General features: G+C 40.4%; 3 protein-coding genes across 4 annotated transcripts; 1 reads left to right on the top strand and 2 right to left on the bottom strand.

The window, feature by feature from the left end:
* The first annotated feature begins 1,389 nt into the window (after positions 1-1,389).
* Positions 1,390-18,404, top strand: LOC6562927. Its single transcript, XM_032735831.2, has 15 exons — positions 1,390-1,401; positions 11,230-11,405; positions 11,468-11,592; positions 11,650-11,860; positions 12,209-12,341; positions 12,406-12,542; positions 12,596-13,192; positions 13,247-13,448; positions 13,604-13,980; positions 14,071-14,624; positions 14,700-14,999; positions 15,106-16,767; positions 16,837-17,759; positions 17,810-18,191; positions 18,264-18,404. The coding sequence occupies exons 2-15, from the start codon at positions 11,237-11,239 to the stop codon at positions 18,315-18,317; spliced, it is 5,826 nt and encodes a 1,941-aa protein (XP_032591722.2). The 5' UTR covers positions 1,390-1,401; positions 11,230-11,236; the 3' UTR covers positions 18,318-18,404.
* LOC6562926 (peptidyl-prolyl cis-trans isomerase, rhodopsin-specific isozyme) lies at positions 18,323-19,243 on the bottom strand. The gene is made up of 2 exons (XM_001988564.3): positions 18,692-19,243; positions 18,323-18,629 (listed from the first exon to the last, which is right to left on the bottom strand). The coding sequence occupies exons 1-2, from the start codon at positions 19,196-19,198 to the stop codon at positions 18,426-18,428; spliced, it is 711 nt and encodes a 236-aa protein (XP_001988600.2). The 5' UTR covers positions 19,199-19,243; the 3' UTR covers positions 18,323-18,425.
* Positions 19,244-19,830: 587 nt separating this feature from the next.
* Positions 19,831-25,888, bottom strand: LOC6562925 (serine/threonine-protein phosphatase 1 regulatory subunit 10). 2 transcript variants are annotated; one of them, XM_001988563.3, is made up of 5 exons: positions 25,706-25,888; positions 25,538-25,635; positions 25,177-25,451; positions 23,734-25,077; positions 19,831-21,959 (listed from the first exon to the last, which is right to left on the bottom strand). In XM_001988563.3, exons 1-5 carry the CDS (start codon positions 25,706-25,708, stop codon positions 20,344-20,346), a joined length of 3,336 nt encoding a protein of 1,111 aa, XP_001988599.1. In that variant the 5' UTR covers positions 25,709-25,888; the 3' UTR covers positions 19,831-20,343. The 2 variants fall into 2 exon arrangements, with proteins under 2 accessions (XP_001988599.1, XP_043070390.1); XM_043214455.1 differs by lacking the exon at positions 19,831-21,959 and adding an exon at positions 23,557-23,674.
* Between the last annotated feature and the right edge of the window lie 780 nt (positions 25,889-26,668).

Raw genomic sequence — 26,668 nt, forward strand, 5'->3', positions numbered from 1 at the left:
CTTGCGGGGGTATTTTAATTCTGCCATGACATATGTCATACAATTGTAGTTGGACTGATTGGATTCACTTTATCTTAACTTTAATTATTCTTATTTTTGTAACAATATTTGTTTGCAATATTTAAATAACATAAATACAGCTAAGATCTATCAAAAATTAAATTTAAAAAAATATTTGAATAGGAAATCTGTGTTTATCTTTTGGGATAAAAGCTATTGATAAATATCTATATATTTATTTATTATGATCTCGTAATAAGTATTGTCAATAGCAGTTTACTAAATCATAAACTTTTGAAAGGGTATTGCAACTTCGTTAACCCAAAACATAGTCGACTTTATTGTTGTTTTTGCAATAACAAATGAAAACTGTGAAAAAAATAAAGCGGCGAAATGAAAATATTGTATGCATATTACACGAGCGCCGCTGTTTGACTATTATATTGCTTTTGCGGGGTAAAAGGAAAAGCACTTTTATTAGTCATTGTCATACGCACACACACACACACACATGCACACACACACACACATGCACAGTAGCTTACACATATGGTCATAGTTGCTCCCCAAAGTGCCATCGAGCAAAACACTCTTGATGTGTGCTGATAACAGCCGAATGGTAATTTTTGTATTTTTGGCCTGCCTGTTGTAAAACTTTTGGCCAGAACTGTATTAAAAATACACACACTTACCTAGCCTGACAGCGTTCCTATTCCAGGCTGACTGCGCAACTTAAAAGCTCGAACACAATAAAAACAAAACATATGCCAAGTAAAAATATGCTTAGCGCTATAAAAATAAAAAATAAAAAACTTGAACGTGTGCGTAGACTTCTGTGCATGTCTGTAAAAGTGGTGTGAGTAGTTGTCACATAAAAGAAAATTGACTGTGAATCTTATATTTCCCCAGCGAACTGTTCGTTCCGAAAGTTGTGTTTTTTTTCTGTATTTTTCGCTGCCCCATTTTTATCGCTGATTTTTGCGTTGTGCAAAATTTTTAATTTAGCTTCGCACAGAGTCGCAGTTGTGTGTGTGTGTGTGTGTATCTTTTTCATATTTTCGGCATGTTGCCACAGCAGGCCAGGCCAAGTGACAATGGCAGTAAAAGCCGTGGTATAGGGAAGCTGCATCGGAGTCCGTAGTAGGGATAATGGATTTATGTTGGGCTTTGTGTCAACGACACACTTTATTTAAGATAGCAACTCTATGGTAAAATCGCTCCTAAAACCCAAACACAAAACAAACTCGAATGCGAAAGCTACAACAACTACAACAATCAAGAAACTCTTAACTCCAACTAAAAGAGTGCAAAAAGCAAAAATGACAACTTGGAAAATGGCAACAACAGAATTTATGCAAATAATGCAGAGACAATCGTTGCAACGGATTCATGTGGAGGCGAGTAAGTGACACAAGCAAGCTAATGGCATGTTAGACTTCAGTCAGTGTTAGTTTATATATGGACAAATGTGGCATTATAGCAAAAATTGACTAATCTTATAAGGCAATGCCGTTTCCATTCTCTCAGTGAATAATATTGATTACACTTGGCATGGTATAGGCCAGAAGTATGAAAATTATATTCTTTATCAAGTTATCATAATCGTACTAACTAATTTCAACTATTGAGACTAAATATTCAGTGCTTCAGTGCAGACAATCTGCTAAAGAAATAAATATTATTTTCAATTTATTGTTTCTAGTCAGAAATTTTAAGTAAGTCGTTTAAAATTAAGCCTTATTTTCTCGTAGCTTTCAATTTAAGAAAACTAAAAATCATATAAATAAAAGTACACATCTCAAATACATAACTGCAGGGGCATATTTGACCTTTATCAAGCTACAAATTCTTGTTATTTCTTGGCTTTTTATTTTATTTTGTTGCCTCATTTGATATACGTATGTATGTACAATGTGATATGGCTTTGGTTTGAAATCAAAGGCGCCTTCAAGTATAATTTCTTAAGGCATATAAATAAATCACGTCTGTCTGAAGATAAAAAGCTTTATTGGCTTCATTTAGGCAGACTTGGGTAGCATCCACAGCGGCAAAAGCGGCAACATGAGCTTAATGAGATATGCGTTGCGTTACGTATACGCCGCATAGGCCGAGGCCGTGCCACGCCCACAAGTGGGTCGCTTACGTATTATATATATATGGGGCGCATAATAAATTTTCATTTTAATGACTTAACGCATAAAAACAAGAGCAACAGCAACAGTAACAAAAACAATGCACAGGTTTACAGGTGCTGTTGTTTTTATTACCATTTTCAGTTCGGTCTTTTGTGTGTGCTGTGGTGTTGTTGTTGGTGTTGTTGTTGTTGGTGTTGTTATTTCTGTCGTACATATTTCTTTACTTCATTTGTTAGCCCACCCCCCTTCTCTTCTCTCACCCAAGAGGCTTCACGAAAATGTGTTGGCAAAACATTTTTATGATGACGTGCTAAAGGGATCTCAGCGCTAACTCTCTCCCATCTGCTAAACAACACACCCCACCCACTCCAACCCATCACACTCATGCCCAGCCCCTCTGCTCGCTTACGACTTTGCCGCTTTCCAGCAAAAAGTTAATTAGAAATTATGCTCGAGCTGCTATAATACAACACATACGCGTGCACAACACCTTTGGGTTATGAGACAGATACACTCGCAAAATACACACACACACACATATATACACACGCACATACACTCGCATATACAATTGTCCCTCGCACAATAATATCACACGGGGCTGACACTACTCAGGTGAGTGCCTCTGGTTGGTGAAAAGATCTTCATCGTCATTAACATGGCAATGACCAATTCGACTATTGTCCTGAGTAGTGTAAGCAACTCGTGACCTTGGGCAGTAAGCCAGGTTTCCTCGGGTAAGCCGTTATGCTTAAGACAGAGTTCAGTTATGTCTTGGGATATGAATACTGTAACCCGATTCGAATTTGGTGAAACCTGGTCTGACGGCAGCAGCATCCTAGCAATACCTTGAGTTTGGGCACTCTGCACACGATACGGAGAACAAAATCACCCGGTCAAGGACTGCAATAAGGAGCCATAGTGCATGTTCTGCAATGTGAAGAACTTGAATGCGAAGCACATTGCAGGCAGCGGCAGTTGCCCCAAAAAGCACTGACCAAAAGAACTTGATGTGCATCCAGCTGAATCTCAGCCATTGCGAGGCAGCCAGGCCCTTCTAGTGCAGTCAGTGAGAAAAACTGAAACATCAATTGACAATTAACAATTATATTCGTTTATAAGTGTTGGAATATCCTGTAGTTTCAATATCTCAAGTAATATGCAGCCGAGCGTAAATAGATGTGTTCAAAAGCGTTTTTCTGCGCTTTTTTCAAAGTCAACTTTTCACTGCCATAACTTTGGCAAAACTGAACTGTTTTTCACAAGAAATGCCTTTTGATGATGATCCTAATTATAATACTACAATCAAATTTGAGAAAACGATTTTCGCTCGAAATTCAAGATTTAGAAAGTGCCAGGAGTGAGAATGAGTGCAAATGCTGGAAGCCAAAGTAATTGAATATTTTCTATACTGCTTTTGAGACATGGCAACAGCGAGCACGTAAAATACGACAATTTTTTTGATGGGGTGGTATGGGGGGCGAGGGGTTTGTTGGTGGCAAAGTTTTTGATAGAAGTAATGGGAATTACATTTGGCACACGGCGGAAGTTCTTAATTTGCCAATGCGAACAAGCAGATGCTTATCCTCTCTCACTCTCTATCTCTCACTCTCTATCTCGCTCTCCCCCTCTCTCTCTCTCTCTCTCTCTCTCTCTCTCTCTGTCTCCATCTGACTGCAACTATCAGACAAGTTTGTCAAGTGAAATTTATGCGAGCAGCGGCAATAATTGAAGCGGAAATCCACAAGTAGCAGCGGCAAGCAGCATTCGCATCAGCAACTCAACAAGAAGAAGAAGATGAAGAAGAAGCAGAAGGAGAAGGAGATGGAGAAGAAGAAGCAGCAGAAACTAATAATTTACTTTATTTGCACCTTTGAAGAGTGCTCGTCGTCCTTGTTGAGCTGGTATCCTTAGTAGTGGTTGAACTTTTACACGTACACATGCCATCAGCAAAATGGAAAAAGTTTCGTTTTCTTTTATTTTGTGCCATCTCATTCGCACACATGTTTCTATCTCAGCTTTAGCTCATCAGGGAGCGCAAATTAAGAAAATTATCATGCATCGCACCTAGGCGACGAGAATGTGTTTTTGTCCTCCAAGCCATCGAGCAACGCAGCAACTTTCCCCAAAGCAGAATCCAATTAAACATAAAAATAAAATAAATTGTGACATTTTCCAATTAGCGGAGAAAATAGTCGGAACAGCAGCATCGCCAGCAACCAGAAAGAAAGAAAGATGAGCACGCTGACAACATGTGTCATACGCCACCTAACCGTTAGCATATCCACGCATGAATATACTCCATAACCCCAGAACTACATCCCATTTCCATTCCCATTCCCATTCACATAACCAAGACAAATGCTGGCTCCAAGATGTCTATCGCTCGCTGGCGCTGACTGAGGCCGACAAGGAGGCTAATTAATGGTGTCAGTCACATAACAGCAAACAATAAAAGCAAATGAGAAGGCTCTGGTCAGTGCTATACTAGCAGATATCCTGTATCTGGATCTAGATATAACCATACTCTCACAACGAAGATTATTTCAAATAAATTTGCATTTTTCCATAAAGCAGAAAATGCTCAACTTCATATACACTATTCCTTCTTCGTATTATATAATTTAAAAAAATAATAATATACTCTTTAGGTTGAGTCCCTTGACTCTTGCTTATATCTCAAACAACTGATTATACCCACTTATAGCCAATTTTAAATGGTTACAGGATATTAGAGAGTAACGGCAACAGCTGAACACAATGCGAGCGTTTTTCCCGGCTGCAAATTACAAATGAGCTCCATTGGAGGACAGACACTCGAATGTGAAAATAATTGCCAAAAATAACACAGCATTTATTTATGCTTGACTACACTCGCTGGCTGCGCCTCCCTCTGCTCCACCGTCTCCTTCTGGTTCACTCCCTACGTGGTGGATGAGGTCCTTTTGGTTACTCCAGTTTTTATGATTTTGCCCAGCAATTCTATAGACAGTTTTCTAAATGCGCAAAAACACATAAAAATGTTGAGCAATTTCTCCGCTCTGCTGCGGTCCTTTTGCTTCGTTTGCTTTGCTTTGTTTCTCATTTTCATTTCGCTTCCTTGCAATTTGCAACTAATTGCTACAAATTAATTTTAGTATGCTTTTAATGGCATTTTGAATGTGGTAAATGACGTCGACGGAGTTGACAACGATGCCCTTTGTGTTTCAATTGCTGCCAAAAGGCAAGAGTAAACAGTTAAGAGTTTCTTGAAGATGGTCAACTTCCAGCTGCAAGATACTTTATACTTTACTTTGCTCTTAACTTTGGCAGATGTTCAACAACAATTTCAGTTTACTTCCAGCATACAAATAGTTTTTACTCTAGTGTGAACATTTCTTTTTGCTACCAACAGAATATTTATGAACTCATTTTTGAAAGATATCATTAGAAGATATAATATCAATTTAAATACCTCTAAGAAAAATTCTATACAACAGCATTTCCTTTAGCAAAACAGAGTATGTACAGCAAAAGGATTTCAAGGTTTACTTTTTGCTTGCCCATTTGACGTTGCTTAAATTTAATGAGCTTTGGCAATTGTTGTTAATAGCTGCCATTGCCAAAACAGAAAGATTTAAAAATAAAATCAAATTGAAAAACTCGCACCTAACTTCTCAAACAATGTAGCGCACTTACTTAGTTCGTGACGCCTCAAAGGCCAAAACCAAGATGAAAGTTTCCACTATCGCAAAATAAAAAAATGTGCACTGAACTCAATGTAAAAAATGAAGGAAATAATATCAAGGGTTCATTAGTCATTGATTGTGCGACTTCGAATGAGGGGTTCCAGTTCTGCTTCCGGAGTTGCTTGCATTGGGTCTTAGACGTGCTTGAACCGTTAAACAAATCGGCGTGTCAACAACAAAACCCAATTTGTGTATTTACGAGAGTGCTGATTATTCATATGCACTTGGTGCCGGCTGTGATTGCATCAGGCTGCTTCCTTGTGTTGACTTTCATTAGCTTCCATTACGCAGAAGTACTCGAATGTCCTGTGCATGACTCAGTTGCAGTTGCAGTTGCAGTTGTTGCATTTGCACCAATTGTTGCCACACGTTCACTTTTCAAACCGTTTGGTAGCCCATAACTGTCAGTATCCCAAAACCCACAACAGCCTCCAAACCCCCAAACTCGCACGTCATCTGATGCGCAGTCGTTGTCCTTGCTGATGCTGTTGTGGATGCAGCCGCCATTGTTTGGTTTACGTGCTTAAATTGGCAATTAGCAGATTAATTGTTACTGCCAATGTATGCGTCAATATATTTTGACCAACCGAATCAAGAACACAGTGGACTAAATGAAACTCTGACAAATTTCTTGCTTATGTGCAGTCTAAGAAAGCTTCTGAAAATGTTCTAGATTAACGCCAATATCCTTAAAATTTAATTATTTTTAATAATTTTGCAATCAAATCAGATTTTAAAGGTATTTGTTTTCAAAGTATTAAATGTTAAAGTCATGTTTTATGCATTTATAATCCACACTTTACGTTTGTAATTGCCCCACAGTTCAGCATTCATGTACTGTTTTTGTGCGTCTGCCTGTCTGTCTGTCTGCCCAACAACTGTCCATTCAATAGCCTGTCAGTCTGTTAGACGGTCTGACGCTTGTTCACGTAGTTTGCTTTACGGCCCTGTTGTTTACATAATTGTTGCACTGCTGCTGCTGCTACTGCTGCTGCTGCTGCTTCTGTAGCTGTTTGATTTCACTAACGAGCATTAGCATAAATTGTATGGTCAGTGGGCTCGACTGGGATCTGAAACTGTTTCTGTTTTTGGGGTCTGGGGTTTGAGTTGGGGTTCTTCTTTTGCCATTTTGTTGGATGACCGCTTGACGCATGCATCGCTTGCAACACATGTCCCATTTGCTGCACAATGTCAGAGAAAATATCATTGAAAATTGTGCAGTCAATCAGTTGAAAATTTTTAATGAGTTTTCATTCATATTAACTAACATCGAGTGGGCATTGCTCAATATAGAGGAACAGAGAGAGCACGAGAAATAGAGAGAGAGAGAGAGCTCTTTTGTGCCATTTGATTTTTGGGACTCTGCGGTCGAAGTAATTTGTCCCACTAATTGCTTTGCTGGTTGCTGTTGGTCTTACCTCGCATTACATTACAAATATATTACGTATACTCGATGTGCGCCACCCTAGAGTATTTGTCGACTGCGCCAACAACCCGCCACACCCCGCATTTATGCAACGTCAACTATTATTTCCTTATTCGATGCTGCTGCAACTTGTTTTGTTGTGGTTTTTACGACGCTCATTTACTCGCTGCTATTCCAATTCCCTCTGCTGCCGCCGCAATAATTTCACACAAAATATTTCCTCAGCACATCGACGCTGACGTTGGCAATGTTTGTGCATCTGTTTCATTTTTTTTATTTTTTAATATACCCTGTACACTTTAAAAATGAATAAATTAAGGAACAATGAAGTTATGAATGTGTTTATTGCAGCCGCAGCAGAAGCAGAGCAATCCGGTTGAACTCAGAAAGATCTGGAGACACGGCTTTTGGAGAGTTGATTTTTTAATACTTAACATACTTAAAGCTATTAAAGAATTGGGGAACAAATTTCTGCTCCCTCCAATGATGGTAAAAATATCTTTTTCAATTAAATTTTAAACTAAAGACAACAAATTTTGTAAAACAGCTTTGGATACCATATATTAAATAAGCTTATTTAAATTCTCCAATCGACCAATTATCTATTTTGGCAACAAATGTGGCATTAAAAAAATATGTTCTTACACAGACCGCCTCTGTTGAAAACCTTTGCCCGCAGAGTATCTGTATTTGTTCCGTTAAATACATGGTAATTTCTAGTCGAGCAAGCTTCTCAATAGTATTCTCATTTATATATATTCTTTTGTTTTGTTGATAGTGTTGTAGAAACTGCAGTTGCTCGTACATTTCACTTGACTTCACTGCCACATTTTAGCGTCGTCATCTGCATCGACATCAAGCTCAACGTCAGCGTCGATGTTGATCATCTTGTTGCAGCGCAACTTATCATTTTATAAGCATTTTGTGTTTGCTGCTGTGTTTTTCATTTTTTTTTTTTTTGCCTGACTGTTTTCCCATGTGCAGCAGAAAAACAACATATTTTGTTGCATTTGTAGTATCATACTCCCCCACTGAGGGAAGCAGTCTGTGTGTATTTTATGTGACAGATACTTTAAAATGTGGCAAAGTTGTTTTTGGCAAGGCTCACTTAGTGCATGGCCCTGTTCAAGTGTGCCTGCGAGTGTGTGTGTGTGTGTGTATATGTGTATGACACTCGCATATTTATGTACATCCATATGAGTACTTGGTATCTAGTATTTCAGTGGAACTGGGGTCATTTGAAATGAAATTAATGTAAAATTATGTGCCACGTAAACTAATTTTTATGCAACGGTGAAGAGGGGTTCCTCTACGATTTACGAGCACAGACTGTTTGCCCGCAATCCTTTCAAAGCATTTACAGAGCGTTTTATTGCGCTGCTGCCTGCACTTAGAAAAATACAACAAAATAAGCAAGAAATAACATCTATCTGTGGCACACCGGAGCTAAGCTACCCTTATAGAGTTGTTTGCTATTGGAGCTGTATGATAAATCTGTCGGATGTTAATCATTTTTTGACAAAAGTAAACACTCATAACTTGTGAGTTTGGTTAAGACAATTCGAAAGACACAAAAATTGCCAATAAGTAAAATTAATGGGTACAATATTATTAATTAATATTAATATCTTTCGTATTTTATTCTAAAAATTATAATTTTCCCAGCAAGGGTATTAAAAACAAGTACCAAAAAAACTACAAACAAAAAATGAAGTCACACTATAACGTTGCCAGGCGTTGGCCAAGCGGACAGCGAGCCACGAGTGAGAGCACAGTTGTTGTTAAAGTTGAAATTTATATTAGGCCAACAAAGTCGCGAGGACGAGGCTGTCGTTGAGGACAAACGCAGCCGCTGGCATCGCAATGGCAATGGCGATGGCGCCTGCTCTCAAGTGCTCATAAATTCACGAAAATTTCACAGCCGACGGACCAAACAAGAAATAAAAAACAAGAATAACGAACCCTTCAACAGCGCCAAGCGCGATGGGGTTGAAGCTGGGTAAGAGTTGGGCAGCAGTAGCTCAGTTGGCGTCAGCTGTTGCCGGCAACACTCGACACACTCGACTTTGGTTTGGCCAACATAAATTGTTAAAGAATTGCCACTTTACAGTCGTAAGGACCACATAAGCCGGACAAATAAAAACCACTCACTTCTCTGGCTGCCTTTTTTCTTTTCCTTTTGTTGTTTTTTTTGTGGCATAGAACTTACCTTGGCTATGCCAGCAGCAACTATATAGTTAGCCAGTCAGTCTCTTGCCTGATATCATCTCTATTTTTCGAGCACTCAAGAACTTTAGAGCTGGTCAAACAGTTTGCGAAATCATAAAAACCAAACTGTTAAAGGACTCGCATAAAACTTGGCCGCTTTCATTCTTAGTGTCATTCACATCCGTTCCACAATAATAATGTAGTAAGGGATGTCAGCTCTTGAAGGGGTTGTGTGTTTGCTTCCTTGTTATAATGATGACATTCAATTGACAACCACTGCTGATGGCGCCAATTTGGGACGCATAAATTACCACTTAATAAGAGAATATAGAATTTAAATATACAACAACAAAAAAAACACAAACACAAAGAAAAAATCGTTTGAATTGCTGCCTATAAAAGCTTAAAGTTGACGCTTGACTGTAAATGTGTATAAATAATTTTAGCTTGACAGCTGGAATCTAATTAAAAAGTGTAGTATATTAAAGGGACAACGATTAAAGTTGAATCTTTTTGCTTTTCTATTTTATAGGATGTAGATGGGAGGTATTTTCGCTTGTATTGAAAAACTGTACAATATTCGGGTATCTTGTTACGACGCCTTCACAGCCGCCCCGCCCCGCCCCTTTTGCAGACCGCTGCTGACACTTGCGGACAGTGGGCTGCCATTATCTGTGTTGCCGTGTCTCTCTGTGTACCCGAACTACGTGAGAATCCTGGCGCTGCTGCTGAAGTGGCGTGATTTATAAGCGCTTCGTCGGCGATAATAAACACACAGGACGAGTGCGAAGGACAAGAGCACATGAGAGCCCAAACACGCCCACTGGGATGTGGGTTGGGATTTGGTTTGGAAACACATGCAAAATAGTTTGGCATCTCTGTGCACATGCTTTTGGTCCTTTAGTTGCTTTCAATTTTCTTTGTTCGCTTTGCGGTTGCATTGGTTTTTAGGCCAATTTTTTACTTGCCTTGGTCCGTTGACAATAAAAATGACAATAGACGAGGCCAGTCGAACCTAAACCGTAAACCGCACGTCGACCGTCGACCGTCGACCGTACAGCCCATATCATTAATTTTGCACAAAAGGACATTTCGGCTTTTGCCAAATGCAGAAAAGAGCAGATCAACACAAACGGAACCGGACCAACAAATAAATAAGACTGCCAACGACTTTGTTGTGTGCATTGTCAGCTGCTCTGAGATTGCATTCGTTGTATTGCGGCTTCTTTGGCATCCTTGCTTGGCTCCCTGCCACCCATTCCTTAGCCAGGCTCAGACTGTCTTTTGCCTGCCCCCAAAATACGTTCGGCATTTTGTCGGTCACACGCTGCGTTGAGTTTTGCCAAATTGAAATTGTTTTCCCAAAACAACAACGGGGCGTATACGTAATATAAAATTGTATTTCGCTCTGCCAAAATCGGCGTATATATTAGTGTGTATGTTTACTGTTTGTTTTACGGGTGTGACTGTGACGTAATCACATGCTCTGTACCCGAAAAAAAAATAAAGAAAATACTTCAGATACACAATTCCCGTATTCTTTGAAAATCCTCATCGCATCCAGAAAGCGGACGAGAAGCAACTTTGTCAGCTAATCTTCAAAAATAGCTCTCAGATTTTTATAAAACGTAAAAAACACAATACACATAATAAAAACGAGTGACAAGCCAATATACACAAATAAAAATTGGCTTAGCTTTTCTAAACAAATGATAAATAAATAAAAAAATAGCTAGGAAATGGATGGTTCACGTATTGCATATTCATCAAAGGACATCCGCTTCGATAACTCAAACGAACTCGATGAAGCTGAAGAGCAAAGCGATCAGGAATCCGAGCCCAAAGGACCTGCGGCTTCCTTTCGCAGCACACACTCGAGAGCCTACGGCTGCTGCATTGCCAAAGAATGTGAGCTAGCACTGAAATACTTACCCTGATCAGATGTTTTTAATTCATTGCTCCATTTATAGATTTATCTGATTATGCCAATTTGGTGGAATCACTGCACATTACGCCACGTTTGATAATATATCGAGCACCTTTTAAACCAAGGTCAACTTATGACATAACGCTAAAAATTCGAAACAATGGACTGGTATTTATTGCTTTAAATTGTAGTACTTTCTAATAGCAGATAGTTTTCCTATATCAGTATCCTCGTATGATCAAACTTACTACGGACAGTCCCAGCGATACTTCAATCGTGATACCAAAACCAGAATTAAATCGCTATATTGAAACAGACAAGGAGCTCAGTGTGAAAATCAAAATACGCAATTCCACAAACAAATCTATTAATCGGCGACGTCACTTATTCGTTCACTCCTTTCATCCGAACATTACCTTTCAAGTGCCTATAATTGGTAAGAGATACATAGTATAATTGAAGATATAAATGCCTAGAAAGTGATTTAGTTGTTTTACATAATAGGAGACATTAACAATTCGATTCATAATGAATCATTAACAGTTAAGTAGAGCAGTCAGTCGGATTAAATGCTAAAAACGTTAAATTTAATGTATAAGTGCTTTGCACTTCACCGAATTGTTTAATATCGATATCGATACATACAATTTTCGATCAATATCCATTTCTAACAGCATTAGAATATCCCAAAAAGATATGATTGATATTATACGATTCAGAATGTCTCCTAGTCGACCACTCTTAATTACAACATTATTGTGTGTCTCTAAACATCCTCTCACAGTAACTAAGAACATGACTGAGCCGTCATTTTCTGAACATATTACGCTGCCCTCCACCGTGCCACAGGACAGTTCTTATTATGAAATGATCCTGTACAATCCAACCAAGGAACCTATTGGTATTAAGAGTAGAAAGTAAGGCCATTCCCTCATTTACGCAAGGCATTTAAAACGATTTTCTTCTCTTTGGCAATTGCAGTAGCTTTAAGGGACTCAAAATAGTTGATTTTAACAAGAACGTAATGGTTCCGCAAGCCTATTACAAGTTATTTATCAAGTTCATACCGTATAAGCTGCAGGAATACAAAGGATTCTTTAATTTAAAATTTGGAATTAGTATGTATCAAAGAATTAAGCAAATCGGTGACTTAATACGAATCCAGTAACAGGTCCCTCCAAGCTCGTGATCTTTGATTATGTACCAAAGTCGATGGCTGCTTACATAAGTACTGGTTACATATCCTATGATATGGCCAAATTTGGTGAGGAAATCAGTCGAACGATAACCATATGCAACGAGTCACCATATACCCTCCACTTGAGCACTGAGTTCTACGCCGACTCGCCAGTCACGTCAATAGAGAGCATATCAAATGAGTCTGACTCCATCAGCATGCATAGTGCTCTATTATTCGACTTTGAAGATGATGACAATGAACGTATTTCTTATAGTGCTGCAGCTGCTACACATTTTCAATTGGATGCACCCACAAAGATCCATCCATTGGAGTCCTATCAGACTGTCTTGGCATTTCGGCCTAACTTGTTGACGACATTTCCCGACGAGGCCATTCCGCCATTCTTTCAATGTACGAAAATCTCATTGTGCTTCACCGATAACAACGATTGTGTCGACTCTCATTTTATTGTTGTTGACGGACTGATTGCTGGCATCGATGTGGAGTTCTTTCCCAAGACAATCGACATGCGTAATATCTATGTGGGCGAGGAGCACTGCGCCTTCATTAAGGTCTTAAATGTGGATGGTCGGTAAGCTGGCAGTTCAACGGAAACCCCTTAAATAATGTCTAACAATTCAGTTGTGGTCGCCAAGGTCAAGTTTGATGAGTGTTTGGATGAGGAAACCTGTGGTTTGCGCATAACCCCCGTCGATGGCTTCGCTCTGAAGCCCTGCGAACGTGGCATTTTCAATGTATCCTTCTTTACCCTTAAAACATCACATTTTCTGGTCAACTTGCGCTTTAAGGTGATCAACGGATTGATTCATAATGTACAGATTAAGTAAGCATTTTCTTAAAATATTGGTTATTTATCTTCAGCTTCACTTCTGTTTTCATCTTGGCACATTTAGCGTTCCATTTATAGAATCATTTGTCATTTTATAATGGCCCTTTTTCCCCAGTATAGAGTCTCATACATCACTTAACTCATTTTAGGGGCACTGGCCAACATATTCAGCTGCGCACATTTCCGGAACTTGTGGAATTTGGCAGCATTCCTTTCGCTGTTCCCCAGAAACGTTTTATGCTCCTAATGAATCCGCTGTCCGTGCCCATTACTCTGCAAGTGACTGTCAACGATGATGGCGCGGAACAACCTTTGGTCTTCAATATACGCGACCCAATCGAAATGCTGCCCATAACGATTAGAGATCCCATCAAGCATATGCAAGAAACTTATATCGACCTTTGCGATAACACGGAAATAGATCAAAATATTGAGTTTAACGGCAGCCAAGATGATTTACTATCTGTGCACTCAGTTTCAGTTAACGATTCCGAATATAGCGTTCAATTTGAAGAGAACGTCTTAGGTAACTAATTTGCTTTTTATTGTGATTTACTTTATGGCTATATCTTGCAAAGGAACATTTTCCTACTAACAATTCTGCTCATCTCAACAGAACCAATTTCTGGAATGACTAATTATCTGCTGCAGAACCTAAAGACGCAGAAGATATTTGATAAATCGGAAACGGAAAAGCGTGTTATTCAGGAGGCCTTAAGAAGTCTGTTGAACATGCAGTACTTTAGCATTATGAAAAAGCATGACAATTTCATTTTCCTGGACTGGAATGCAGTACCAAGTGATCCCAAAGAAATATATTGCGATACTGAGATTATCAATCTGAGACCCAATACGGGTCGCAGCATATCCATATTAATAATACCAAATCGAGTGGGCTACTATCATCGATCGCTAACGGTGCGTGTATGTCCGGTAATACCACAAGGTAGTTCTGAATGCAGTGAAGCTTCGGAAACCAAGACCCTGATTGAGTCGCATTTCCTTTGCTCAAAGCTGTGGTACGAATATAATTGCTGCACTCCTGAGATCGACTGGATTAACTATGTCGATCTGACCGATCGCATTACCTTTGCGGGTGAGGAATATGAATTTGAAGTGGGTTTTGACAATAAATCCTATGTTGCTGGATTTATACACTTTGATGTTATTGTAAGTTGGATTTTATTATTGTTTATTTTACTATTGAAAATAGTATTCAATTAACTCTAATTATCATCATTACAGCCAAATGAAATGTCATTTCGCGATAACATCTGGAAATTCTATATTGCAGGCAACTCCAAAGTGGTTGCCAAATGCGTGGTCGCGTTCCGTGACCTGGGGAGAAGTAAAGTCTCAGGTCTGTTGAGAATCGTCGGTGATCCACATCCTTATCCATTTCATTTGCTTGCGAATGTTTTGCCCTCGGAAATATGCATTACACCAAAATCAGTCCACATCCGTATACAGGTCTATGAACCGAACAAATTACATTTTTATATTGACAATTGTTCGCCAACAAAAACGTTGCTTTCTATGAAATTGGTAAGTATATAATAATACTCTAAATTGTTTTGATTAAAATAGGAAAAAATATAATTTAGAGTTTGGCTCTTTTCATGATAATTAAATTGCAATTATATTCCCCCAGAAAGACATCGAATTTCAGTATCTGACAACGAGGGGCGGTAAATTATCACCAACCGGGCAGAGCATGTACACGACCCTTGTGTCCTTGTTTCCCGATCCGGGCGTATTTCATAACACTCTTTATATAGATCTGCAGTATAACAAAGTGATGGAAATACCCATTGAATTTTTGGTTGAGGGAGTGCCGCTCTACTTCGAGCCAAACATTAGAGAGGGCTTCGATGCGGGCCAGCTTTTCGTGGATACAAAAGAACATTTCACTGCACATATCTTCAAATATAGCTTCCCGGTAAGGGTAGTAAACCGAGGATTTCGAAACTATCGTCTCAACATCTCGCGCCTCAACACTTACAATCCTTCCCTGAAAGCGAGTTCCTGTGTGTTCCAACCACTCACGGCGCGTTTCGATATTACACCCAAATTATTGGAGGTGCCGTCGCAGGGAGAACAAACGCTGGAGATTCTTGTGACCAGCTATGAGGAGGGTGTCTTCTTCTGTGACTTCTTGATGATTGTCACGGACTTGAAGTATCCGAAACGCAAACAAATGATAAGATTTACAGTAAAGGCCAAATTTACTGAATGTCAGCTGGTCTGGGATCGCAAACAGCTAACTTTCCATTTCGAACCCAAGGATCCGCTCAAGGAGCGTCCACAAATGCGACGGGCCCAACTAATCAATCCACATAATTCACCCATTCAAGAGGTATTACTCGAAGTTGTGGGTCCATTTCGCATTAAAGAGCTCTACGAACATACTTTCGAGAAGCAAATTCATGTTGATATGACTGCACTCGAGCAGAAGGAGATATTTGTCAATTTGAATAAATCCACAATGAAGCAACACTCCTGCAAACTTATTGAGGGACGCATTAATGTCACCGCTCTGAGTACAACGCAAAAATGTCTCAAACTACAGCTAACCGTTAAAGTGCCTGAAATTCATATCCTTCAACCGGAACTGGTGCTGTTCGATCGTGGCTATCCCTACAATATGAATGTGGCTCTTGTTAATCATGGTTGCACCGCAGCTAATTTCAAGTGGAGACGCATCGAAGAATCACGGACTTTCATTGGCACCGAGGATACACCTGATTTGGTTGCCGATATCCTCTCACAGATCCTGCGCACGTTAGAATACAATTTCACTTGCGAGGATGAAACGAACTTAACGCTACGTTATCAGGAATGCCGCTGTCAGTTCCGCAAGGAACAGGAGAATGGCAGCGTAATACTCGATATCATCGACGAGATCATTAATGATCTCGATCTGGCCAAACGTCGCTTCTTAATAAGGATGGACGATATGCCGATATCTCTGGAGGACACCGATCGTTACAGTGATTCCAGCTATGTTCATCACACGATCGACTATATATTGAACAGACTGAACATTGAGTCCAGCCAGCAGCTATCTGAACCCTCCTCCGAATACTGTTTCTCCGATCGTTTCATTTACTTTTACGAGAAGACGGGACAGCTAGACGAACTACAGGATCAGAATTGTCTGCTCCATCTGCCTCACGTGCGACAATCTTATGAGGTGAAGTCTCTGTTTCAGTTGGACGTGATTGGTGGACGTAGTCAGTATTTGGCGGTAACTCTTGTCAATTTGATGCAGAAAATTAAATTCCAAAAGGACAACATTTACGTCAACATTAGGGTGAGTATTCGGATTAAATTGATCTATAAATTGACTGAAGTATTTTGTCACCTCGCATCTCTATTTTAGCCCTGGTATGAGACATTCAACACAGTTGTACGCATCTCGAATGTGACAAGGTATCCACTACAGTTGATAATCCATGGAACTGAGCCGAAGGATATGCGACTAATTGATGGCTATGCCAAACTCATGCAGGATAATGCACTCTTTTTGGATCCTTGGGCCACTGAAAAGATTAAAGTCTCTGGAATACTGGGATTCAACGAGAATTTCCTGCGTAGATTCACTGTGTTCATTAATGACAGTGCCTACAGCAGTTTTCGTCTGCGTGGGCAGGGTATATTGCCCATATTGAATATAACGACGCCCCTGCCCAAGGTGGAGCAGAGCATGACCGAGATCATGGAGGAGTACACATTCATGCGTAAAATCTACAACTATGAGACATTCAAGAGCATCACAGAGTGCGATTCCGAGCTAGCAGCGAACGAAGAGGAGGGCGTACAGGAGCAACAGGTGACCAGTGATTTCAGTGAGCTATCCGAAAGTGAGGATGATATGTCCAGTGATAGACAGCGCTACCATGACATACAGTTCTTCAAGATGACCAAGACCTATGTGCTGGTCAATAACAATCAGGAGATGCCCAATGCAACTGTACTCAACCAGATGCTAGTCACGGAGCGCTATTTAGAGCGTCTGACCAACAATCCTGATCTCTACAACACACATCAAAAGGTTTATCAGAACTATGTGAATCTGAATAAGTCTCAAGGCTACAAGCTGCCCGTTCTTGTCAAGCATTTCACTGTACAGCCTCTACCCTGTGAACAACTCGGATATATTTTAGACTTGGGTCCACTGACCCGTAATACAATACGGCGGTTTGAAATGCGTTTGCATTTCTTTGGACCCGGAAAACTAATAGCTGCTGCCCGCACTGCTGTTCGTATTCCAGGACTCTTTGTCGACTTTAATGTCGAGAATCAGTGAGTACTCCACCTAAGCCCCAAAGTTTATATTATCTCCCCATTTACAGTCCCGACATGAAGTTCACTTACTGGGCTGAGAAGTGCACCGAACCGGAGTTCTTCAACAAGGGCTATCGGAATATGTGGGAACGTTTACTCGATGAGGATAACGATCCGAAGTTGAAGCATGCTCACTCCTTTGATTTTGATGATTTCATTAGACATCAGCGTGCGATCACCGATAAGGATCGTCGTATGATTGAGGAGTACTACAATAGTTTGAATTATTCCGTTTATCCGGATCACAAACATCACTTTACGCTGGCCAAAATCTTTACATCACATCATTCCAATTTCTCTGACATCGAGCTGCGCTTGGTTGGATTCCTTAAGCCCGACTCCAAATACTACGTGCGCGATCAACGCATAGTTGACTATATATATATCGATGTAAGTCATAAGGATTTAGAGTATATATATCGTATACTCTATTCTATATACTCTATTTCCATTCCATTCCAGCTGCATATGGGACCAACACTGCCCGTTCTTATCCGTGGAGTGATCAAGGCTTAAACGACTCGATAGTTATAGACACTCATTTTATTTAACGATATTAATGTGATTATATAATAATTAATGTATATGTGCATGAATAAAGCAATGAGAAATTGAAATCATTGGTCAGCAGTACATATTAAGTTGACGGAAAAAATAGTGGAAGATGAGTAGAACTAAAAACGAACTAGTTACTGGCAAACCCGCTGCCTTAATCCAGCCCAGTATATTATAATCATCGGGATAAAACTCAAATGGTTCCGTTGGCAGCTCACCACAATTTGTTATCAGCACGGGATCGATGGGAAAGTCATCCGTATCGGTTTTCACCTGTACCAATAACAATAGATATAGTCTATCTATGCAACAATAATATTCCCATTGGAACTCACATCTTCTATGGCATATACGGTATCCATGCCATCCATCACCTTGCCAAAGACGGTATGTTTGCCATCCAGCCACTTGGCACCCACAGTTGTCACATAGAACTGACAGCCATTTGTGTTTGGGCCACGATTCGCCATGCCCAGATAGCCAGGACGATTGTGCTCAATGCTCAGACCCTTCTCCTCATCCTCAAAATAGTCGCCATAGATGCTGATCGAGCCGGTGCCATCACCACCAATTATATCGCCACCCTGCACCAGAAACCGATCCACAATCCGATGAAATGGTGCGCCCACATAGCTGGTGCCATTAATGCCACGCAAGCAAATGTGTCGAAAGTTGGCCACCGCCTTTGGCGCAATCTTTCCAAACAGGCCAAACGTGATGCGGCCCAGTGGCTGCTTCTTCTGCTTTACATCCATATAGATCCGGGATGTTACAGTAAAGCTGAGCGCATTCGCTATTGCGACCACTGCGGACAAAATCAGCACAAATCCAATGAACTTCATCACAATGCCGAAAACTTTTGCGTAATACGATGAAATACCAGGCAGCAACTGAATTACAAAAACCTGCTTCCAAGCAGCCACTTGCCAGCGAAGCCCTACAAATTTTAGGTTAAGTGCAACAAACTAGACAACCACCTATCCAAACCCAAACACATATATACATATATATATATACATGTACATATGTAGATATCTGTCATTGATTTTTTGTTCAATTTTGTAATTATTTACACACGAGCTTTTTGCGTTTGGCTTAGCTTTGGGCTCAGGTTTGTAGTAAATTTGGCCATTTTGTAAATACCCACTTCAAAAATTTGATAATGATCACAACTCGGCTATTTAAAGTCGCATATTAGAAAGATATAACTCTTTGGACTTGTGGAAGTCTGTGGAATACAATTGCATTTGAAATTTTCAAACTCAGAATCGACCATATTTTATATTTTAGTCTTGCTCCTTACGAATCCGATATGGCATATCTTTCACAGATCCCACATTATTTGCCTTAGATATATACTTTGTAAATCCAGAAAGTTTTTCAAATAATACTTAATTTAAACAGAATTTGCCTTACATTTTTGTTAGCAGTGACAATTTACAAAGTAAATACAATAATTGCGTATAAATTTGTTGCATATTTTCTTCATAGTATGACTTGGTCTTTATTATTAACAAACTATATTAAAGATATTTTAAATTGTAGTTTGTGTGAAATTCGTTAAATCGAATTTTATCTAATTTATACATTTATAATCTAAAAATGTGTGTGTTTGTATGTGGTGTGTGTTTAGTGTGTGTGTTTCGTATGTGTGCTGTGGGTGTATCTGAGTGCATGTTAAGTAAATGACATTTGTACATGACTATATATCAATAATATACCGTAAATGTGTATCTACATTTATATATACAATGTAAAACTAATTGTTGGGCGCCGGCAAAGAGGCAATTGCTCCTCATGGCTGCAGTCTTCAATGGCTGTTGGTGGCAGCGTGGCATGTGATCCTTTATCTCAATGTTAAACTAATTAAGGATCACACTCCATATCGCAGAGATTTGTGTTTGTGTGTTTATTGTTGTTTATGTGTGTGTGTGTGTGTGTGTGTGATCTATACTGTCGAATCTTCCTCGGAAGATTCGGGTGAGTCCTACAATCTCTTCTTTTGCGGATGCACATACTTGCAGGACTTGCCCATGTGGCAATGTCCTCGCATGAATTGCTTGCAAATGCCAGTGTTGTTGTTGTTGTTGCCACCGCCACGATTGGAGCCAGAGCCCGCTGAGCGCCAATTGCCGCCGGAGTTGTCCTGGAAATTATTGCCACCGCTGCGCCAGTTGCCACCACCTCCGCCAGCAATGTTGTTCTTGCGATTGTTGTTGTTGCGCGCACCGATGCCATTCGTCATGGGTCCCATCGGGCCATTGGGCATCGGTCCGTTAATCATGGGACCATTGGGCAGCGGGCCGGGTCCCGGACCCGGTCCCGGTCCATTCATCATCATTGGCGGATAGTTCATGGCATTGAAATTGGGCGGCGCACCAAACATACCGCTCGGACTGCCAAATTGAAAGTTGGGCGGCATGGGTCCATTCATATCCACCATGCCGGCTGGTGGTCCATTCATCGGCGGCATCATCGGACCGCCCGGCATCTGATTCTGCCAAATGGGCGGCGGGCCCGCCTGTGCCATATTCATTGGCATTGGTGGTTTGGTATTTGGGGGCATATTCGGTGCGTTCGGTACGAAACCGTTTTTGCCAAACGGCTGGAAGGGATTGGCGGGCAACAGGTTGGGATTCAATCCAGGCATCACATTGTTCATGCCATCACTGAAACCCATCTCGTTGCCGGCGACAACATAGCCCTTCGGCTCCGGCCACGCCTGCGTGCTGTAGTCATTCACCGCATCCGGATTGCCAGTGAGATCATCAATTGGTATGATCGGAATGTCGTGCGGAAAATGGGGCTCCAGCTCCGCTTCGGCGCCACTATCGGGAATCATATCCGGTGAGAAGTAGAGCGCACGCAAGGTGGTCGCCTCACGTTCCGCCTGGACTATGCGCTGCTTGGACAGATTGCCGTTGGGATGATCGGGCACATTGTCCACCTCGATGAGAGGACGCCATTCCATTTGTGGCTCCATGTTGTCATCGAAACCACGACGTGATATATTTAAGGCATCCCGCTCGCTGTAGCGCTCCATATTCTTCATTTCGAGGAAGCTCTGCTTTGTCACGTTCACGCGCTCCGAGCGATCCACTTCGAAGTAACGGACCTGTGTCAGTTTCTCCTCCGGCTGCCAGGTGAGCTTCTTCTTGGGACCCTTGCGTCGATGCAGCATCAGCACACCGGGTGGTCCATCGGGACCACAACCAGGTCCCGGCTTCTTGGGCTCCTCGGGCGTGTCATCTTCCTCGGGACTTTCGCCACCATCGGCGTTCTCTGCCGTCGACTTTTCCCTTTGCACCTTCTGTTCAATATCCTCCTTGACCTTCTTCAATGGTATATCATCATCGTCAGCGTCGGTATCCTTGCCGGGAGATGCCGTACGGCTCTCATCGTTCTCCTTGGTGCTATCATCCGACTTGTCCTCGCCCTTCGACTCATCCAGCGTGTCTTGGTAGAATTTAAGTGGCGCCAGTGGCGCATCCTTCTCAGTGGGTGATGATGCAGTATTCAGCCGCTTGCGCTTCACTACCTTCTTGGGCTCTATGGATGCCGCCAGCGCATCCGAGAAGAGATTCGTTTCCACCAGTGTCGCAACTGTAAACAACAAATAAATAATATAAGTAATTTGTTTATAATTTTGTTAAGTGCGTAAATGTCTTCTGAGAAGTCAGAGCTATTTATAGCTCAACACACATAATTAAAATGTATAAATAACAAAACAAAAAAACAAAAAAACTTTTATATATATTTATTAGTATTAAATTGAGTAGTCGCTGCGAAAATTGAATACTAATTTCATATTTAATTCCTTCTTTAATTCGGTTTGTAAACAATTGAGATCAAATAGTTTATATAAATCATTACATTTTTCAAATTCATATAATTGTTTTTTATTGTTGCATAAAAAATGAGACTTTCGATTTTATTATATTTTTCGAGCGACAACTTTAATACTAAAAATAATATATATATTATCAATGAATCATAGTATAAATATCTGCTTACGCACTCTGCCGGTTTTTGCTTTTGTTGTTTGTAGAATAGAATAAATCGATCGCAATCTAATAATGAAAAATTCCCCAAAATAAATGTACGCACTGCATATTCTATTCAAATTGGTGAACCTCTAAGCACGCAATACACGAACACGATTTGCTGGAGAAATGAGCGTTAACTCAATACTACTATACATATTATATATAACTATATATATATATATATATATATTTATACACATGTATAGTATTTGAAATCCGAGCGCACAGGCTGGGATGAGCTCGTCTAAGCAACGGCAGTGTTTGCTTTACTACCCAACAACCTAGACTCTATATAAATATTTTTTTTTTTTTTTGGTACACCCCACTGAGAAAACAAAGCTGATCATCAAACGGTTTTTGTTGCAAGGCCAACACGCAAGTGAAAAGACGACCATGTTCTCAGACCTTGGTAGCGTCATGAACATGCAACAATTGCATTTTTTTGTTTTATCTTTTCAGCATATCGAACGATACACTTGATATATATATATATACATATATATATATATATATATGTATATATAATTCTATATATATGCAGACCGTAGCCAGGTTTTAAGCCGTGTTCATGTCGTGCTACCAAACTTTAAGAATTAGCCAGCTCAAAGTTGATATATATTTTTTTTGTTTAAATGCATATTTTTATTTCAGTAGAAAACGTAGGAATTTTTCTAGAGGAAAGTCGTATTTATTTTTTGTAGTTTGTATGTAGTAGGAGGTTATGTTAGTAAGCTGTATTCTACATACCTTATAAGCTAAATCATAAACGTGTTTTGTAGTATATATCATAATATAAATATATATGGCATATATAGTTTGTGGTTTTTTGAGGTTGAGGTTTAATACTTAACACCAAGCCGCACACCGGCGTCTTTCCACTCAAGCGCATGCGCCGTACAATTGACCCTCCGCTTGTTGCCGGTTTCATTCTCAAAGTGGACAAAACGATGCGCCGATTTCCGTTCTTTGTAGCGCAGTGTAAGGCCGCTGCTTTAACCGAAATTAAATCACACAATCAACTCTATATAAAACGCACTGTCTTATCAATCAGCATAACCAACGGGCCATGGATTATATATATATATATATATATATATATAAAATTATCTAACAGTTTGTCCCGCTCCACCCCAAACGATAACCCAACCAATCATCAATCAATTTATGAAAGCAACCCAAGCGAAAATTAAACTCCTTAAAAATGAATTCAACAAAATTACACACAAATTTGTTTACACACGAAACAACAAAAGCAAAAACTGGCAGTGTTTCCTGTAAAGAGACAAAAAAGGGGCATTTTAGTAATTTATTCCAAGAATCAAGATGCTTACTCTTTTTGGGCGCTATTAATTTCGCAGATCCAGGACGTTCCACATGTCCGCTCACGTGGGTCATATCAATTTTAGGCTTCTTCTCGGCAGGCGTCTCCCTGGGCGGCGGTGAGAGGCGCTTCAGTCCACTGGATATGGGCAGCATCGATGATGTTACTGCTGCTCCCGCCGAGTTGGCTGATGGCAACGCTGTGGACGTGGGCTTCTTCAAGCCTTTCCGTGAGGGCGGCGGTGGCGCCTCTTCGGTTAGGCCATGTGAACGAAATTTCGATTGATACGTCTTGACCGTTGATGTCTTTTCGGTGTCTCGACGTATCTCTATCGATATCGAAGCCTTGCGATTGGGTATGGGTATTGATTTGGGTTTGGATTGTACATCGGCAGTTTCTGTGCCTTCTTTGGATTTCTTGTCAGGTAAAGACGCTGGCGGTGGTGGCATCAGCTTATTGTCTTTTTCATTCTCTTTTTTTACAACCGTTGTTGTTGTGGTTGATTTTTCTTTATCCTTATCGCGACTACGATCTTTGGAGGATGTACTAGAGTTAGACGAAGAGGACGAGGAGTTTGAGGATTTGGAAGATTTGTGCTTGCTTGATGAGGATGAGGAACTAGAACCACCACCGTCCTTGCGATCCTTCTCTTTGCTTGAGCTTGAACCTGAGCGCACCTTGTCCTTATCGCGATGCTTATCGGAGCTGGAACTGCGATGGGACGAAGATGAAGAACTTTTCGAGGAGCCCTTGGAAGAAGAGGACGACGACGACTTATGGCTAGATGAAGAGGATCTGTGACTACTGGACGATGATTTCCTGTCCTTTTCACGGTCTTTCTCAGATCTCTTGTTACTCTTGTCGCCGCGTGCGTTTTTATGCTTTTTATCGGCCTCATCCCCCACCTTCGAATCTGTTGTACAACTATCATCTAAATTCGATTTATCTGAACAATCTAAATTGGCATTGGACTCCGTCCCTCTGGAATCGGAGCCAGCCTCAGATGGTGGCAAGGAACTATCGTCATCGTTATATACACTATGTGTAGATGCTAATGTCGACGCCGACGACTTGTCAACTGTTTTGATTGTTAATACTATAGCGCGCTTGCGCTCTGCCGAAATGATCCTGTAGTTCTGTGTAACCGATCCACCACATCCACTGTCCGTGCTGTCCGATGAGCTGTTCTCCATATTTGAGTCCTTTAGCTCGGCGGCCGAGGATGACTCCTTGCTGGTTGACTGCATCGACTCAGCTGCACTCCCAGACGAACCGGTTGCAGTTGTGCCGCCTGGATTTTCCGTAACAATCTTTAGCCACTGCTCAACAAGTCGTTTCGCCAAAATTCGAACACCTGAGTGGAGCAAGAAATTCAAATTAAATGGGTATATACAATACACAATTTGACAGCAGTACAACAGTCGACTAAAAGATCTGAAACTAAAGCACTCACCTTCATTGCCCCCATCCTTGCACAGCCCCTTAACAAGTATCGGTGCCGAGTTAATCTTTAATCTATTTACATCTACCGGGGAAAGGAGTAAAAGTTCCAAAATCTCCTGTACAAGTGGCCAATTCATTGTCCGTATGGCATCGCCTAGCCAAGTGCAGACTAAGCCCCAGCCACCCACAGTCATAAAATCGCCAAGCAGTTCGGTTTTGGTTGACTTCAAGATTTGCACATAAACGCATTTCGAAACCAATTTTTTTGAATATTTTGTCATCAACCTGCAGTGGGGAAAAAAAAATACAATTGTGTTAAAAATTGACGCTAGATGGCGTTTGGTTGTTAACCCTTAAGTACAGCAACTTACCCCGCTATCCGCTTCACTTCCGTTGCGCTTAGTATACCACCATTGGTGTCCAGAAGCACCCGAAGGCACTTCAACAACTGCAATGGCACTATTCGTGGCTGCAAAATCATTTAAAAGAAAACATAATTTAAAAATTCAGAGCACGTTTACAAATATATTTCAACTCACCATAATTCAAATAAATCTCAACTATATGGCAACGCCAAATAGCAAATGCACTATTGTCGTCTCTTTCTAATGCGGGCACAGATAATGGGCAGTGCTTGTGTTACTATATATATATATATAAAACACCACGAAGATTACGTAATGCACCAAATTTAGGCCATCAAGTTGCAATCGTATTCAATTCAAATCTAAAACAAAAACGTAGAAACACCACTCAGTAATTGTGCACATAATGTTTAAACATAAATAAATCCATTACACTTTGTGACGCTACCTAGCGACGCAATAAATATTTATAACCAACCATGCAGAAAAAGTAATTTGTGTTGCTTTCGTTTCTTATGTTGCCAAGGGAGCAACGCAGCCCTTTTATTAACAGTTATGGGTTATATATTATATACTTATGACCAATTTTAGCAGCAATTGCTTACAAAGAAAAAACGTGTTTCGCGTCTTAATTGCTCTCGTGAATATTGACGTAGCCAATCGAATAATCGCAATCGATACTTGCATGGCGTATGCAACCCTGCTTAGAGAAACAAACAACTCGCTTGCAAATATGCGCTTAGTTGAATTTTCTCTATATATTTTTTTTATTTCATTTTTATTAAACACGCGCTTCGATTAATTTAATGTAGCATCCTAAAGCAGGTAAACAATTACTTTACATTCTTAATTTAAGAAAGTTGGCAGCGCCCGCTACAGCCACGTCGATGCGTCAGCGACGCCATATTGATTTTTCACAAAAAAATTTCACAATACGCAACGTTCAAAAACTATGCATTTAACGATACAATACTAATATTTGCCACTTGAAATGAAGAACTACCAATTTAGATCAACTTTATGCAACTTTTGCACGACACGTCCACGCCCCAAGTGGCATTTTTCCGGAGACACTTCGTGTGGTTTATGTAGGTTGATGAAATAATTTTGCAATATAGCCTGCCAGTGGATCAATTC

Source organism: Drosophila grimshawi, unplaced genomic scaffold (assembly GCF_018153295.1).
Source record: "Drosophila grimshawi isolate 15287-2541.00 unplaced genomic scaffold, ASM1815329v1 contig_1377, whole genome shotgun sequence".
Classification (NCBI taxonomy): Eukaryota; Metazoa; Arthropoda; class Insecta; order Diptera; family Drosophilidae; genus Drosophila; species Drosophila grimshawi.

Coding starts and splice junctions, on each gene's coding strand:
- LOC6562927 (XM_032735831.2), top strand. CDS start 11,237: ATGGATGGTTCACGTATTGCATATTCATCAAAGGACATCCGCTTCGAT. Junction 17,760..17,809: donor GACTTTAATGTCGAGAATCA/GTGAGTACTCCA, acceptor CCCCATTTACAG/TCCCGACATGAAGTTCACTT. Junction 18,192..18,263: donor TTGACTATATATATATCGAT/GTAAGTCATAAG, acceptor ATTCCATTCCAG/CTGCATATGGGACCAACACT.
- LOC6562926 (XM_001988564.3), bottom strand. CDS start 19,198: ATGAAGTTCATTGGATTTGTGCTGATTTTGTCCGCAGTGGTCGCAATA. Junction 18,630..18,691: donor CCGTATATGCCATAGAAGAT/GTGAGTTCCAAT, acceptor TTATTGGTACAG/GTGAAAACCGATACGGATGA.
- LOC6562925 (XM_001988563.3), bottom strand. Junction 25,078..25,176: donor CAAGGATGGGGGCAATGAAG/GTGAGTGCTTTA, acceptor TGCTCCACTCAG/GTGTTCGAATTTTGGCGAAA. Junction 21,960..23,733: donor ATTAATAGCGCCCAAAAAGA/GTAAGCATCTTG, acceptor TGTTGTTTACAG/TTGCGACACTGGTGGAAACG.